This window comes from Lithobates pipiens, unplaced genomic scaffold, assembly GCF_037356315.1.
Source record: "Lithobates pipiens isolate NorthernLeopardFrog02 unplaced genomic scaffold, aLitPip1_a1.2 Scaffold_18, whole genome shotgun sequence".
Taxonomy (NCBI): Eukaryota; Metazoa; Chordata; class Amphibia; order Anura; family Ranidae; genus Lithobates; species Lithobates pipiens.
The window spans coordinates 240,991,045-241,007,014 of NW_027507758.1; the positions used below are offsets into that span (position 1 = coordinate 240,991,045).

A 15,970-nucleotide genomic window follows, 5' to 3' on the forward strand; every position below is an offset into this window, starting at 1 on the left:
TAAACGTTTCATCCAAATTCTAAATTGCTGCATTTGTATATTTAAAAAAAAATATATAAAAAAATAGTAGTGGTTAAAAAAAATCCTTGTGGATTTAATTAACCTTTTTTTTGGGGGGGGGGGGGGGTTAATTATCCTTGCTAGTAGGTGTCCCTCATTCCTATCTCAAAATGTTGGGAGGTGTGTATTGTATACTTGTTCAAGCGGTTTCCTCGGGTACAGTAAATGTGTAATTTTGCTGGGGACACCATTTGAATGGGTACATTGCCAGCATATCACAGCTCTCTCTTGATTTTAGTGTATATTAAGATGCCAGAAACCTCTCACCCCATCATTTCTGCCTGCTCATGTAGATGACTGCTTCCTTTTTACAGATACCTGGCGTATTTCCTTTTCAAATATTGAAAAGGATATAATGAATAATCATCATGAAAAAGACAACACCACCTGTCAAGAAACCATGTGCTGCAGGTTAGTAATGGCAATAGTGCTACCGACTTATTTATAACAGTTCATCACATTAGAACTCCAGCTTTTTTTTTCTAGCTCTGAGTAAAAAGTTGCAGAATTTGATAGCCTGTCAGGTCACTGCTTTGTGTGAGCTCGATCTCACTGTGACATCCATTGTGGGCTAAAATTCTGACTCTCCACACATTCCTACCTATAATTTCCCATAAGTGTACCTGACATTCTTTAAAAATGAATGTTGACACTTTTTGGTTTAAATACAATTGAAATTCAACTGTACTCAACTGGTATACTTCTGGCGTGCCTTTTCTGCCTGCCTAATTGTCAGCTATCATTGCATACCCACCAGGACAAGCATTCAGATGGACAAAGTCAGAAGTCCTTTTATGCACACATGTCCTAGGTCTGGGGCTCTGACTACTTAAGATAGTGGGTCAGCATGACAACCAGGCAACTGGTATTTTCCAAAGATGAAGTCAGGCATATTACTCTCATTACATATTTCCTTCAAAGCAACAAAATTCTATTTAAAAATAGAATTCCAAACACAAAACGCAGTAGTGCCAGTATAGACTGCAGTTGGTATATCCGGTGCCTACTAATCATATGTTTGTTTAACTCATCAGTTGTCAGGGAATGCCTGAACAATAAATCTATTTGGAGTTCATTTCTAGCCAATGCAAAATTCTTTAAGAACACAACCAGGATCAATGTGAATACAGACTGTGCTATTGACAAATTAATATTTATTCAATAAGTCATGTTCACACCAAAAATAGTTTGATTCATAGATGGACACAGACAATGCAATGTTGACTAAAAATACCATAACTGTTTGGAACAATAGATAATATTGTCTCTCTCTCTATCTCTCTCTCTCTCTCTCTCTCTCTCTCTCTCTCTCTCCCCTCTCTATATATAAATATATATAATATACAAAAGTATTCACCCCCTTGGCATTTTTCGCGTTTTTTTATTGTGAAGCAAACAACAAATAGGACAAAGTAACAGAAAAAGTCAATGTGCATAACTATTCGCCCTCCTAAAGTCAATACTTTGTAGAGCCACCTTTTGCGGCTATCACAGCTCCAAGTCACTGGATAAGTCTCTATGAGCTTGCTACATCTTACAACTGGGATTTTTGCCAATTCCTCCTTGCAAAACTTCTCCGGTTCCTTCAAGATGGGTGGTTTGTGCTTGTGAACAGCAATCTTTAAGTCTGACCATAGATTTTCTATTGGATTGAGGTCTGGGCTTTGACTAGGCCATTTCAATACATTACATGTTTTCCCTTAAACCACTCAAGTGTTGCGTTAGCAGTGTGTTTGGGGTCATTGTCCTGCTGGAAGGTGAACTTCCGTCCTAGCCTCAAATCACACACAGTGGTGTGGTTTTGCTCACGAATACCCTTGTATTTAGCACCACCCATCTTTCCCTCAACTCCGACCAGTTTGCCAGTCCCGACTGCTGAAAAACATCCCCACAGCATGATGCTGCCACCACCATGGTGTTCTTTGGGTGATGAGATGCGTTTGGTTTGCGCCACACATAGCGTTTTCTTTGATGGCCGAAAAGTTTAATTTTAGTCTCATCAGACCAGAGCACCTTCCTCCATACATTTTGGTAGTCTCCCACATGCCTTTTCACAAACTTAAAATGTGCCATTTTGTTTTGAGCTGAAAGTAATGGCTTTCTTCTGCCCGCTCTGCCATAAAGCCCAACTATATGGAGCATATGGTTTATTGTCGTCCTATGTACAGATACTCCAGTCTCTGCTGTGTAACTGTGCAGCTCCTCAAGGGTTACCTTAGGTCTCTCTGCTGCCTCTCTGATTAATGCCCTCCTTGCCCGGTCCATGAGTTTTGATGTGCGGCCGTCTCTTGGCAGGTTTGCTGTTGTGCCATGTTATTTCCATTTGGTTATGATGATGCTCCTAGGGATCATTAAAGATTTGGATATTTTTTTTATAACCTAACCCTGACTTGTACTTCTCAAAAACATTGTCCCTTACTTGTTTGTAGAGTCCTTTTGGTCTTCATGGCAGTGTTCGGTTAGTGGTGCCTCTTGCTTAGGTGTTGCAGCCTCTGGGGCCTTTCAAAAAGGTGTGTATATGTAATGACAGATCATGTGACACTTAGATTACACACAGGTGGACATCATTTCACTATTGTGTTCTGATCCATCAAATATAATTGAGATAAAAAAATGAACTAAAGGCCGTAATATAACAAAATGGGTAAAAATCCAAGAGGGACGGGGGTTGAACACTTTTGCAAGGCACTGTATATACAGTATATATACATACAATGTTTCTAACTTCCTCTGGTTGGGGGGGGGGGGGGGGTGTGAAAGGCCTTTTTACTCTCTTGGAGGTTGATTGTGGAAGAGGAAAGTTGATCTTCCTCCTTCCCCCTCTCCGGGGACTCTCTTCTCTCCCTGACTCTCCACCTCTGGGCTTGAGAATCTGTGAGGGGCAATTTTAACAGAGATTCCCGGTGAGGTGCCGAGATCGCACCTTCAAAAACTGTTCTCCCTTGACCATCTCAGTTTCATAAACCGATAATGGTCTGAGATCATCAGGATCGCAGCTCATCTCGGTTTCATAAACAAACACTTACAGTTCCATGCGTCAGAAGGGGTGGAGTCACTGGGTGGCCCCACCCTCTGTTATAAAAGAACTGTCAGAAGAAGAGAAGCGTCACACAGCGGGAGCCTCCCATTGCGCGGAGCGGCCCGAGAAGCAAGAAGAGACGCCGTGGAGGAAGATGCTGGACGAGAACACCGGAGCAAGAAGAATCAGATCGGAGGAAGAAGAGGATCGGAGGAAGAAGAAGATGGAGGAAGAAACCGAAGGATGAAGAAAGGTAGAAGGAAGAAGACCAGAAGAAAGGAGATGAAAGAAGACTTTAATAAAGGAATTGTCAAAGACTGTCTCCTGTCATTTTTAACACTTTTTTTGTCACTTTTTGAATTTTGAACTTTTGTACCCCCTTACCATTTCACACAGGGGGGAGGCCGGGATCTGGGGGTCCCCTTGTTAAAGGTGGCTTACAGATTCCGATAAGCCCCCCGCCCACAGACCCCCACAACCACCGGCCAGGGTTGTGGGGATGAGGCCCTTGTCCTCATCAACCTGGGGACAAGGTGCTTTGAGGGGCTACCTCAAAGCACCCTCCCAATGTTGAGGGCATGTGGCCTTGTACGGTTCAGGAGGGGGGCGCTCTCTCATCCCCCCTCCTTTCCTGCGGCCTGCCAGGTTGCGTGCTCGGATAAGGGTCTGGTATGGATTTTGAGGGGGGCCCCCACGCCATTTTTTTGGGGCACAGGGTTCCCCTTAAAATCCATGCCAGACCTGAAGGGCCTGGTATGGATTTTGAAGGGGACCCCCATGCCATTTTTTTGGGCAGGGGGTTCCCCTTAATATCCATACCAGACCCAAAGGGCCTGGTATGGAATTTCAGGGGACCCCCATGCATTTTTTTTCTTAATGCTAATGATAATGACATGTGTTCTATGCAAATAGCCTTAAAAAAAACCCATAGAAGACGTACAACATTAGAATCCTACTATAGCTTGTAGTCGAAATATTCGACCAGGAATGTATGATTGCAGCATCATAAGTGAGTTTCGCTGCTCCATCGAATCTTCTTTAAACATTCCAACAGACACCATAAGCCTTCAATGACAGATTCAACCGTAATTAATTTGAATTTTCGGACAAATGCAATTTTTTAACGAAAAACAAAATAAATAAAAACAAATTTCGTGAGTAACTGAATAAATGTATTTTTCGGACTAAAACAAAATTCAAAAACAAAATATTTCAGTCTGCACATGTCTAATGCAAAGTGGATTTGCCTTTCGTAACTAACCCCCTAAGTCCTTAATAAACTCCAAAATGCCACACACATGAAATATGAAGAGACTAAGTAAAACTCCCAAATATACTGTCCAATTTAAATCTTTAAGCAGATCTTGATTTGGCAAATAATCCATGAACTTGAGCAACTCTTCAGTGTATACAAACGTGTGCAAAACACCCTGGACAACAGTGACCACCACTGCTCACAGTGAAGATGTCTCCTTACCTTGTAACACAGATCTCATTAATAAAAAGGAGGTCAATAAGCACTTCTTAGTACAGCCAACCAGTCAGCATGCAGATATCGCTTTTCAGCTCTCCAGTCCTCGGCGTGCAAGGAACATGTAAATAACAAAAAAAGGTGCTTCATAGTGTAAACTGCTTGCTTTATTTAAAAAATGAAAATGAAAATAACACTCACAGGATAAAAAGCCACCACATCAAATATTTGGTAATAAGCACAGTATACTCTCACAATGACAGATTAGACATCGGCAAGATGGCACCACGTCCCTGCCTAGCGTGATAAATCACTGCACGCTGACCACCTGACACGTATCGCCCCCCCAGGCTTTCTCAAAGGATCCTTTGTGAGTGTAATTTTAGCTTTCATTTTTTCAAAATAAACCAAGCAGTTTACACTGCTTGTGGAAGACACACTGTGAGGGACATGAGGCATATTGAGACTGTGGCATCGCTACCATGATCGTCACTTTCAGGTAATCTCAGATGTCATATCCGGTCTCTTGGAACACAGGCTGGCTTTACCATGCAAGCCACAGTGCTCTGACTTTTCCAAAAGCTATCTGTATTAGTGCTTCTCAAGCACCTTGTAAATGTGAGTGCATTATCATATGTGTTTTAAATTTACCCAGTTTTTAATAAACTTGCTACACTATAGGGTTTATTTACTAAAGGCAACTCCACTTTGCACTGCAAGTGCACTTGGCAGTACAGTTGCTGTAGATCTGAGGGGGACATGCAAGGAAAATAAAAAAAATGCATTTTAGCTTGCACATGATTGGATGATAAAAACAGCAGAGCTTCCCCTCATTTCAGATCTACCCCTTAGATTTACAGGGACTGCACTTCCAAGTGCACTTCCAGTGCAAAGTTTATTTGCCTTTAGTAAATCAACCCCATGTCACTATTCTGATATTTTGAAAATATGTGTGTGGGAGTTCATGGTGAATGTAGATTTATCCCATCCCCATCTTGGTTTGTATCTGAAAAGTGATATAGCCCTTCCATGGTAATTTTCTGTACAGTTGGTGAGTGAGTGGTCACATTCTTTTGGAATACTATTGAACACTATTGGTTAAAGGCACGGCGACCGGAATAATATTTATATGGACTGGTTACTACAGGCATACCCCACTTTTAAGTAGACAATGGGGTTTATTTACTAAAGATGAAAAGTGCAACATCAGGCTCACTTCTGCATAGAAACCAATGAGCTTCTAATCCCAGTTTGTTCAATTAAGCTTTGGTAATAAAACCTGGAAGCTCATTGGTTTCTATGCAGAAGTGAGCCTGATTTTGCACTTTTCAGCTTTAGTAAATTAACTCAATTGTGTACTTAAAGTGGGGTATGCCTGTACTTGATATATTAAATAACGTTACATGTGTTACTGAATGTTATTTACAGGCATACCCCACTTTTAAGTACACAATGAGGTTTATTTACTAAAGCTGGAAAGATTAATTGAACAAACTAAGGTTAGAAGCTCATTGGTTTCTATGCAGAAGTGAGCCTGATTTTGCACTTTCCAGCATTAGTAAATAAACCTCATTGTGTACTTAAAAGTGGGGTATGCCTGTATTTTATTGTGATTTATATTCTTCAAGGAGTAGCGTCTACTTTATATATTTGATAGTATGATCCAAAGGTTTAAGACTTTCTGGGGGTTATTCACTAAAGGAAAATCCACTTTGCACTGCAAGTGCACTTGGAAGTAAAGTCGCTGTAGATCTGAGGGGGACATGCAAGGGAAATAAAAAACAGCATTTTAGCTTGCACATGATTGGATGATAAAATCAGCAGAGCTTCCACTCATTTCAGATCTACCCCTTAGATTTAGAGTGACTGCACTTCCAAGTGCACTTGCAGTGCAAAGTGGATTTGCCTTTTCGTAAATAACCCCCTCTATGTCACAAGGATGAAAAGATATCTGTGCCTGCTTTTCCCATATTTTGTACATATAGTCCTAATTTGTAGCATGCTCTCACTGTACAAATGTTCTTCAGGAAGCCATGTCTTAAACTGATGAAGGATCTACTAGAAAAACTCAAGCATAGTGGAACGCAAAGTATTAATGAATTCATTTCATACCACGCTAAGACTGCTCTACTGCACATATGCACAAACTACCCAAGAGATGAAGATTGGAAGATGACAAATCTGGATGTTTGCTTTAAAAGATATGTTGAATTCTTTCAGGAATACCTGAAAAATTATGATCTTTTAAATTTTTTTATACCTTCCCATAATCTTTTCAGTATAGATGACATTCCAAAAAAAAGCTGTGACAACCTTTTCGAAGCATTAGAAAATCAAAAAACAAACGACTATCCATTATTTCAGCCAAAGGTGCAGTCTGCAGGTGCTATGCCATTTCCACAGTTTTATAGGGGATATATTTAATTCCCTTCCACCGACTGTTAAAAATCCTCCTGGAACACCCCCAGGGCCAACAGGATGTTATATAAACTGTGTGCTTCTGTATGCATACATAGCTTCTCAGCCCAAGGCTGACATTGTATCCAATAATTTAGTCTGGGTGGTCAAGGTATTTTTTATTGTAGAAACAAAACATGCTACACTTTTCAGTTACTTTGTATATTCTTCTCTCTCCTATTGCAGCATATTATAATTCAAATTGCTAAAAAAATTGAAAGTTTTCCCTGTATCATTCTTAATCCCCCATTATATTATAAGTACAGTTACAATTTAGGAACATTATAAACTTTTATTAAGTTAAGTGATTAAGTAATTATAGCTATTACAAGAAGAAAAAGTGCTAAACTGTTAAAATACACTTGCCTATTGACCATGCCGTATTATTATGCATATTAAAACCTACATATGTGGGCTCAATAGAAATGTGGAAAAAATATGTTGATGTAAATAGGTACACCAGTACCAAGTTGCAATTAAATATGCATTGTTTGATCATTTTTAATTAGAAATAAAAATATCCAGTTTGTCTGGTAAGGAATTGGTCCTGTGTTTTGGATACATTAGAAAGAGAAAAGGATAAGAAAACCGATCATAGTAATATTGTTTTATTTGGTCAGGCCATCAAAGTTTCAAACCCTTCAAAACAAGAAAAAGTTAAATGAATAGGTTCCCATTAACAAGATAATTGTTTGGGATAAAGAATAAATGGAAAGTCATGTAGTGTTACTTGCTGGAATTAAATACCCTTTTATACACCCAAAAATGCTATGTAGTTCCCTTGTCCTGTGATCCCAAGAAAATTATACATATAACCATCACAAGTGATTCAAAGATAAGTGCATGAAGAGTTCAGTACCATTTGAGCCATAGGCACTGGAAAGAGAGAGAGAGAGAGAGAGAGAGAGAGAGAGAGAGAAAGAGAGATGTGAACAGTGCTATTTTTTGAAATGTCATCACAATGGGGTAATTTAATAAGAAGAAGGAAATGCACCAGTTCATACACTAATTGGTGCGCCGGAAAAGTCGTTAATCGAACGTGCGAACCGGCGCACATTGACGCACAAATAGCGATAATAAATACCTGCATATGTAAACTGCAACTGTCGCTAGGGCAACTGTGATTTTCTCATTGATAATAGCGCATGCCCAATACATTTGGTTGATTAATTAGTAGGTGTTCTCAGTTAATTAACCCTTTTGATGATAATCTCATTCCTATCAATTCCAATATATATTTGAAATGTGTTTTTTACATTTTTTTACCCAAAGCTTTCAATACGTTTCAAAGAACAGAGAAGTATTTCTAAACACAATAAATACATTTTTTTCCGTTCTTGATCTTTAAAGGTGACCATACACTGCAATCAGTTAGATCTTAACTAAATTAGAAATAGTGCAAGAGCCTATTTGATTTCCTATAATTTGAATGAATTGTTCAAGTGTGTCTTCCTATTACCTATTTTGCCTATATATCGAGTTGGCCAATCAGATTACATAGTGCATGACCATTTTAAGTGCCAAATTTGGAATGTAGATGTGCCATGACCCACTTGTATTTTTCAAACAATATTTATTGGACATTATACAAGCCAAATGAAAAACCACCTTTTTCAAGACATGCTAGTGCAGTGGCAAACCTTTGAACCCCAGATGTTTTTGAACTACATTTTCCATGATGCGCATGAACTCTGCAGTGTAGTTGAGCATCATGGGAAATGTAGTTCCAAAACATCTGGGGTGCCAAGGTTTGCCATCACTGTGCTAGAGTGATCAATAATCTTCAAACTACGGCTCTCCAGCTGTTGCAGAACTACACATCCCATAGGCATTGTAAAACTCTGACATTCACAGACATGACTAGACATGATGGGGATTGTAGTTCCTGAATAACTGGAGGGCTGTAGTTTGAAGACCCCTGTGCTAGACCATTATTATGCCTCCAGGATTGGGAGTGTGGCATCTACCCAACTTCTCTCCGCTGGTGGACACAAGAACCTACATCTATAGCTATATCTATCTATCTATCTATCTATCTATCTATCTATCTATATATATATATATATATATATATATATAAATATATATATATATATATATACACACACACTGAAGCAGGATTTAGACATATACACACGTGACCCACACAAACACCACCCTATGTAAAGAAAAAGAAAAAAATATCGTAATTTTCAAATAAAGAGCATCTCTTCCTCAGAGAACTGTGAGCGGGGCTTGGTGGTGGGAAGAAATTAGCAGCAGTACAAGCAACTTCCTGGAGGGGCATGATGTAATTCCTGTCTGCTGGCCACTGATTCCGGTAACCAGATATGCGCCAGGGGTACATACCTCCGTGCAAACAGCAGTTGCGCATCTAGATGCATTTGGTGCATCTAGCTGCAGGAACCCAATTTTTATTTGCAATTATTAGTAAAGCAGATGCAGATTTCCAGGACTGGACTAACAAATGTTTATATTAAAAGGAAACTGCTGTTTTCTATTAACCTCCCTGGCAGTATGATTAGTTCTGATTTTAGGTGCTGAAAGCGGTACAATTATTTTGCATGGAAATTTGGCGTTTTATATTGTAGTCCTGTAATTCTTAGGAATAACTCTCTTCAATCTGTTCAAACCAGAGTCTAGCAGACATCCCGGGTATGATAAATGTTATAATATAATAAATAATAATAAAAATTATTCAATAATGTAATCAAATACAAAAACACTGAAATTTGCTCATTTGCAGAATTGTCGCTGTCATTAGATTTAGTGTTTGATGACGAATTTCCCCACAAATCGCTATCGCTCAATTCTGCAAGTGATTATAATTTATTAGCACTGTTTTCTAGTTGGTCTAAAATCACTTTTGACATAAAGGGACAGTTTTTGGTTGCCATGGACAATCTCCAAATTCCAGGCAGAAAAAACAGTATTTATAATATAAAAGTGCATGCAGGGCACTGCACAGACCACTAGGGACAAAGAGGGTGTGTCATTTTTTTATACAGTACTGTAATCTGTAAGATTACAGTACTGTGTGTGTTTTGTGTGTTCTTACTTTTTTGAATTTGGCGCCGATCTCCGATCCCGTGCGCCGTAACGTCGCAGGGAACGGAGCTCAGCGGCACTCGGGCACTGTGTGAATCGAGCGGAGGACAGCTCGATCACACAGCGCGGAGGACATCGCTGGATCCAGGGGACAAGGTAAGTAACTTCTCCCTGTATCCAGCGATGCGATCCCGAGTCTGGCTCGGGGTTACCGCTCGTGGAACTAAAATACCAACCCGAGCCAGACTCGGGATCACCGCCAGGGAGGTTAAACAAGGTGTAAAAGGGCCATTGACATGCATCACTGTTGAACTTAGGAATGTGTCGTTGCAAAGTTAAACTAAGTGGAATCCTTTCTTATTTTTGCTTGAGGATAGAGTACAGAGGGATTAGAAGTCTTGTCAGTTTTTGGGGATGTCTGCACCCCTGATAGGGTGAAGACACCTCCCAAATTTTGCCAGTTTCTCCTTCAAATTTATTCACTTCTTATTGCATAGCCAAACAGGAAGTGAGGGTAAAACCCTACCAATGTCTTTACATGGAGACACACAGGTCAATCTAAATAGTTTCCCCATTGGGTAAATTGCACTCTAGCATTTTGGCCTGTACACCCCAAATTATTAGGTATCTTGGACTTTGGGGTTTATATACTAAAGGCAAATCCACTTTTCACTACAAGTGTACTTGGAAGTGCAGTTGCTTGAGATCCGAGGGAGACATGCAAGGAAAAAAAAAAACAGCATCTGTGCTTCTACATGATTTGGATGGTAAAATCACCAGTGCTTATCCTCATATTTACAGTGAGTACACTTGTATTGCAGAGTGGATTTTCCTTTAATAAACCCCAAAATACCTAATAATTTGGGGCGTACACAACAAAGTGCTAGAGTAAAATTTGCCTAATGGAGACACTAGTTAGATTGACCTGTGTGTCCCCAAGGAAAGACATTGGTAGGGTTTTACCCTCACTTCCTGTTTGGCTATGTGACAGGCAGTGAAGGCAATTTTCAGAAAAGGATTTTCCGTCATCTTGCACAGGTGCTTTAAATCAGAGTCAATGGCTTGATATTTTGAGGTCTGACAATTTTGCAGAGGAAATGATCAGGAGTTAAAAGGACTGCGCCCACAGTCTCTTAACGATTTAAACATTTATTAATGACAACATCTTGAGGAAGATTTTGCAAAATAATGCAGCACAGACAATTAAATCAAAGTGAAACTAAAAAACATTGACAACATCAAAAATATTTCTGTGAACAATATTCCTCCCAAAAATAAATAAACAAAAGTAAAAGAAAAAGTAAAAGTGCAATCTAAAGCCTCGTACACACAATTGGATTTTCTGATGGGAAATGTCTGATGACAGGCTGTTGGCAGAAAATCCGACAGTTTGTACGCTCCATTGGACAATTTTTGTCGGATTTTCTAAGGACAAATGTTGGGTGGCAGGCTTTAAAATTTTCCGCGGACGAATGCCTGTTGTAGGATTTTCCGATCGTGTGTAAATAAATCCATCGGACAAAAGTCTAAAGTACAAACATACATGCTCGGAAGAAAGGACGAGCTGGAAGCGTCTTGTAAACTAGTGTTCACAAATTATGAAATCTCGAAATGCAGCACATATTCTCTTCTTCTTTAATGGGATAATAATGAAGCTGCTTTGCTGGTGATACTGATGGAGTTATTGCAAACACATTTTCAAAGGCTTTTTTGTATTTAATATTATTATGCTTGTTATTTTTTATTTTGGTGCAAGTTACCACAACATCAGTATCCCATAGTTTTTAAGATCAAAGATACTATGTTGGTGTCCCAAACTGTCATTTGAAGTAAAACACATAGCCAAGTATTATTCTCCACAATTTTTTTATTGTGCAAATAAAAGCAAATAAAATTAGACATGCTATCTACCAATAGAACTTAACCAAAAAGTACATTCTATGCATCCAAATATATATAGAATATATACCAAATCAAATCATTATTAAACCAAAAAATAAAATAAAAGCCTCATATATGTGTCCTGCTTCTTAATATAGGGGGTCAACAATGCAAAGAGTTGGTGAAAACAGGGGTCTGTCATCTGGAGATCATTCTGAAAATCATCTGGATTATTCTCCTGGAGCTCCCGCAGCAAAGGCATATTTGGTCATGATTAATAAAGCAACCAATTTTTGGTCCAAGAAATCTTCCTCCTTCTGTTCCCGGACTGGTCTTGGGTCAAAGCAATAACTCCAAGGCCAATAATAAATAACACCCCCCCCCCCAGGGTTTGTTCACACCAGAACCTGCGAATGGACCGAAAATTTGTGCGAACTTTAGAACCCCGTTAAAGTCTATGGGACTTGAATGTTCAAAATCAAAAGTGTTACTTTTAAAGGCTAATATGCAAGTTATTGTCCTAAAAAGGGTTTGGAGACCCGGGTCCTGCCCCAGGGGACATGTATCAATGCAATTTTTTTTTCAAAAACTGCCTTTTTTCGGGAGCACTGATTTTAATGATGCTTAAAGTGAAAAAAATTATATATCCCTTTAAATATTGTACCTGGGGGATGTATATAGTATGCCTGTAAAGTGGCGTGTGTTTCCTGTGCCTAGAACAGTCCCTGCACAAAAATGAAATTTTTAAAGGAATAAAACTAATTTAAAACTGCTTGCGGCTTTAATGTAATGTCTGGTCCCGGCAATATGGATGAAAATCAGTGAGACAATTTCTCCATTACCAGGCCCTTTGGGGCTTGTATGGATATTAAGGGGAACTCCGCACCCAAATAAAAAAAAGGAAAGGCGTGGGCTTCCAGGCCCTATATACTCTGAACAGAAGTATACAGGAGGTGCAAACAAGACAGAGACTGTAGGTTTGTTGTTAAGTAGAATCTGTTTGTAATTTTGAACTGGTACATTTTTTAAGCGTAGCTCCAGTCAAAAAAATCTATTTTTAAGCTTTTTGGAAAACCTAGGGAAGGGTTATCACCTCTGTAACATTTTATTTGCTGTCTGTGCACCTCTTCAGAAGATTTCACCTCACTTTCTGTCCCAATGACAAATGTTTTTTAAAAATGTGTGTTTTTTAGTGAAACAAGGATTGGTGATAAAGCATCAGTGGAGAGGAGACACATTTTTCCCATATCAACTCTTACAGGAGAGAATTTCCCTTCCTAGGGGTAGATTTCATCTCACTTCCTGTTGTCTCCTTCCGTTAGCAAGTAGGAGACGTTTGTAAGTTGGATGTTTGAAAGTAGGGGCCTGTCCTATATGCTCTGCAGAAATTTGGGCCTAAGGTGTTGGTGTTGCCACAACACTGTAAGCCCTCAAAGTTACTCTTGGTGGGCGCTGGAATGCCCTGCTGTGAACTATTATATCAAGAATTGTAATTACATGCCATTGTTAAACAGTGGTAGAAAAATTGTGGTGGTGGTGCTGGTGCCACAACACTGTAAGTCCTCACAGTTACTCTTGGCGGGCGCTGGAACGGGCTCTGCTGTGAAATATTATATCAAGAATTGTAATTACATGCACCTGTTGAACAGGGGCAGAAAAATAGGGCCTTTGGTGGTGGTGTTGCCACAACACTGTAAGCTCGCACAGTTACTCTTGGTGGGTGCAGGAATGGGCCCTGCTGTGAAATATTAGATCAAGAATTGTAATTACATGTCCCTGTTGAACAGGGGCATAAACATTGAGCCTTAGGCACTGGTGCCACAACACTGCAACTCCTCACAGATACTCTAGTTGGAGTGCAGGGATGAGCCCTGCTGAAAAGTATTGCATCAAGAATTGTAATTACACGCCCCTGTTAAACAGGGGCTGAAAAATTTGTCACTCAGGCAGTCTTGATGGGATCTGACATTTAAAAAAAAAATGATTTGGTTACATCAGCATCAGGTGCTTGGTAGCTAGTGGTCATCCAAGACTGATTCATTTTTATGAAAGTCGGTCGATCAACCGAGTCAGTGATTGGTTACAAAGCCTCCAGCAGCACTGAATGTGTGTTCCAAAAGAATGCTGGATGCAGGACAGGACAGAAACTACTCAATTGCATACTGTGCAAGCTGTGGCCAGTGATCCATTCTCAAGACCCAGTAACCCAGAGGATTTTCGGTGGGAAAGGTGTCCAAGTATGATCTAGCCCCTAGGTCAGGGGTCGGGAACCTATGGCTCCCGAGCCAGATGTAGCTCTTTTGATGGCTACATCTGGCTCTCGCCTCTCAATCCTCGGATCGCGAGGTGAGCCGATCCGCAGATTGAACCCATAGGAAAGGCTTCGGCCTAGCTCCGCAGGGCCAGCCATCTTGGTACACCCAAAGGCAGCCTAGGAGTCAGACATAGGGAGATGTGGATATTACAGTGGTTGAGATGTGGGGAGATGTGGATATTACAGTGGAGGAGATGTGGGGAGATGTGGATATTACAGTGGGGAGATGATGTGGATATTACAGTGGGGAGATGTGGATATTACAGTGGAGAGATGATGTGGATATTACAGTGGGGATATGTGGATATTACAGTGGGGGGGAGATGTGGATATTACAGTGGGGGGATGATGTGGATATTACAGTGGGGGAGATGACTTGGATATTACAGTGGGGGAGATGACATGGATATTAGAGTGGGGAGATGACATGGATATTACAGTGGGGGAGATGACATGTATATTACAGTGGGGGGAGATGACGTGGATATTACAGTGAGGAGTTGTGGATGTGGACGCCTGCATAAAGCTTAACCTCACCACGTATCAACCAGACTACAAAGCCATCAGCAAAAAACCATGCAGCACCAGAAGTCGCATTCATGGTAAGAAGTACTTTATTCATCATTGATTAGCAACAGCATAACAACGTTATTAAAAAGAATTCAGAGGTCATGTCATGTTCGGCAACTTTGCCGTATTTCTTTGTTCTGTGATTTATCACTTAAAGTGGTTGTAAACCCTTACAAACCACTTTGACCTACAGGTAAGCCTAGATTAAGGCTTACCTGTAGGTCCAAGAGATATCTCCTAAACCTACACAGTTTAGGAGATATTTACTAAAAGACAAGCACATGCGCCATAGACAGTGGCGCGCAGGCGCACTATCGCCATTGAGTGTTCTCTGTATTACGGGAGCCGACAATTGAAAGTGATTTTAAAAGACTTTTTTTCCTTGCGAAATGACACTTTGTGCAGGGACAGTTCTAAGCACGGGAAACATGCGCCCCTTCACAGGCATACTATAGACACCCCCCAGGTACAAAATTTAAAGGAATATTACACTTTTATTGTTTCACTTTAATCATTATTAAAATCACTGCTCCTGAAAAAACGGCGTTTTGCATTGATCAATGTCTCCTGGGGCAGGACCCAGGTCCCCAAACACTTTTTAGGACAGTAAGTTGCATATTAGCCTTTAAAATTAGCACTTTAGATTGTGAACGTTCGAGTCCCATAGACTTTAATAGGGTTCTAAAGTTCACACGAAGTTTAGGTCTGTTCGCAGGTTCTGGTGCGAACCAAACAGGGGGGTGTTCGGCTAATCCTTATTTAAAAGGGTTTGTCTTACATAAAATGCACACATTTACTTGTATTGTAAAACACTTCTCTTCAGAGAAGCCTACCCCACCCACACCTAACTGTATTTTCATTTTCTCCATCAGCTCATCCCCCCACAGTTATTACCTTTTGTTTCAACTTGACCCTCCCTTCTAGATTGTAAGCTCTAACGAGCAGGGCCCTCTGATCCCTCCTGTATTGATTTGTATTGTAAGTGTACTGTCTGCCCTCATATAGTAAAGCGCTGCGCAAACTGTTGGCGCTATATATATATCCTGAATAATAATAATATGTGGCGTTCATGGCTCTCTCAGCCAAAAAGGTTCCCTAACCCTGCCCTAGGTATTCCTACACCATGTAAATCAGACGCTGGCGATAGTTG

At 40.2% G+C, this 15,970-nt stretch overlaps 1 protein-coding gene across 1 annotated transcript in view; it reads left to right on the forward strand.

Annotated features, from left to right (window-relative positions):
- Window positions 1-7,544, forward strand: part of LOC143987742 (cyclic GMP-AMP synthase-like) — a 37,960-nt gene extending 30,416 nt beyond the window's left edge. The window contains exons 4-5 of the mRNA XM_077486729.1: window positions 375-471; window positions 6,578-7,544. Coding sequence (XP_077342855.1) covers window positions 375-471; window positions 6,578-6,974 — 494 coding nt within the window. The 3' untranslated portion in view covers window positions 6,975-7,544. The remainder of the gene's footprint in view (window positions 1-374; window positions 472-6,577) is intronic.
- The last annotated feature ends 8,426 nt before the right edge of the window (window positions 7,545-15,970 follow it).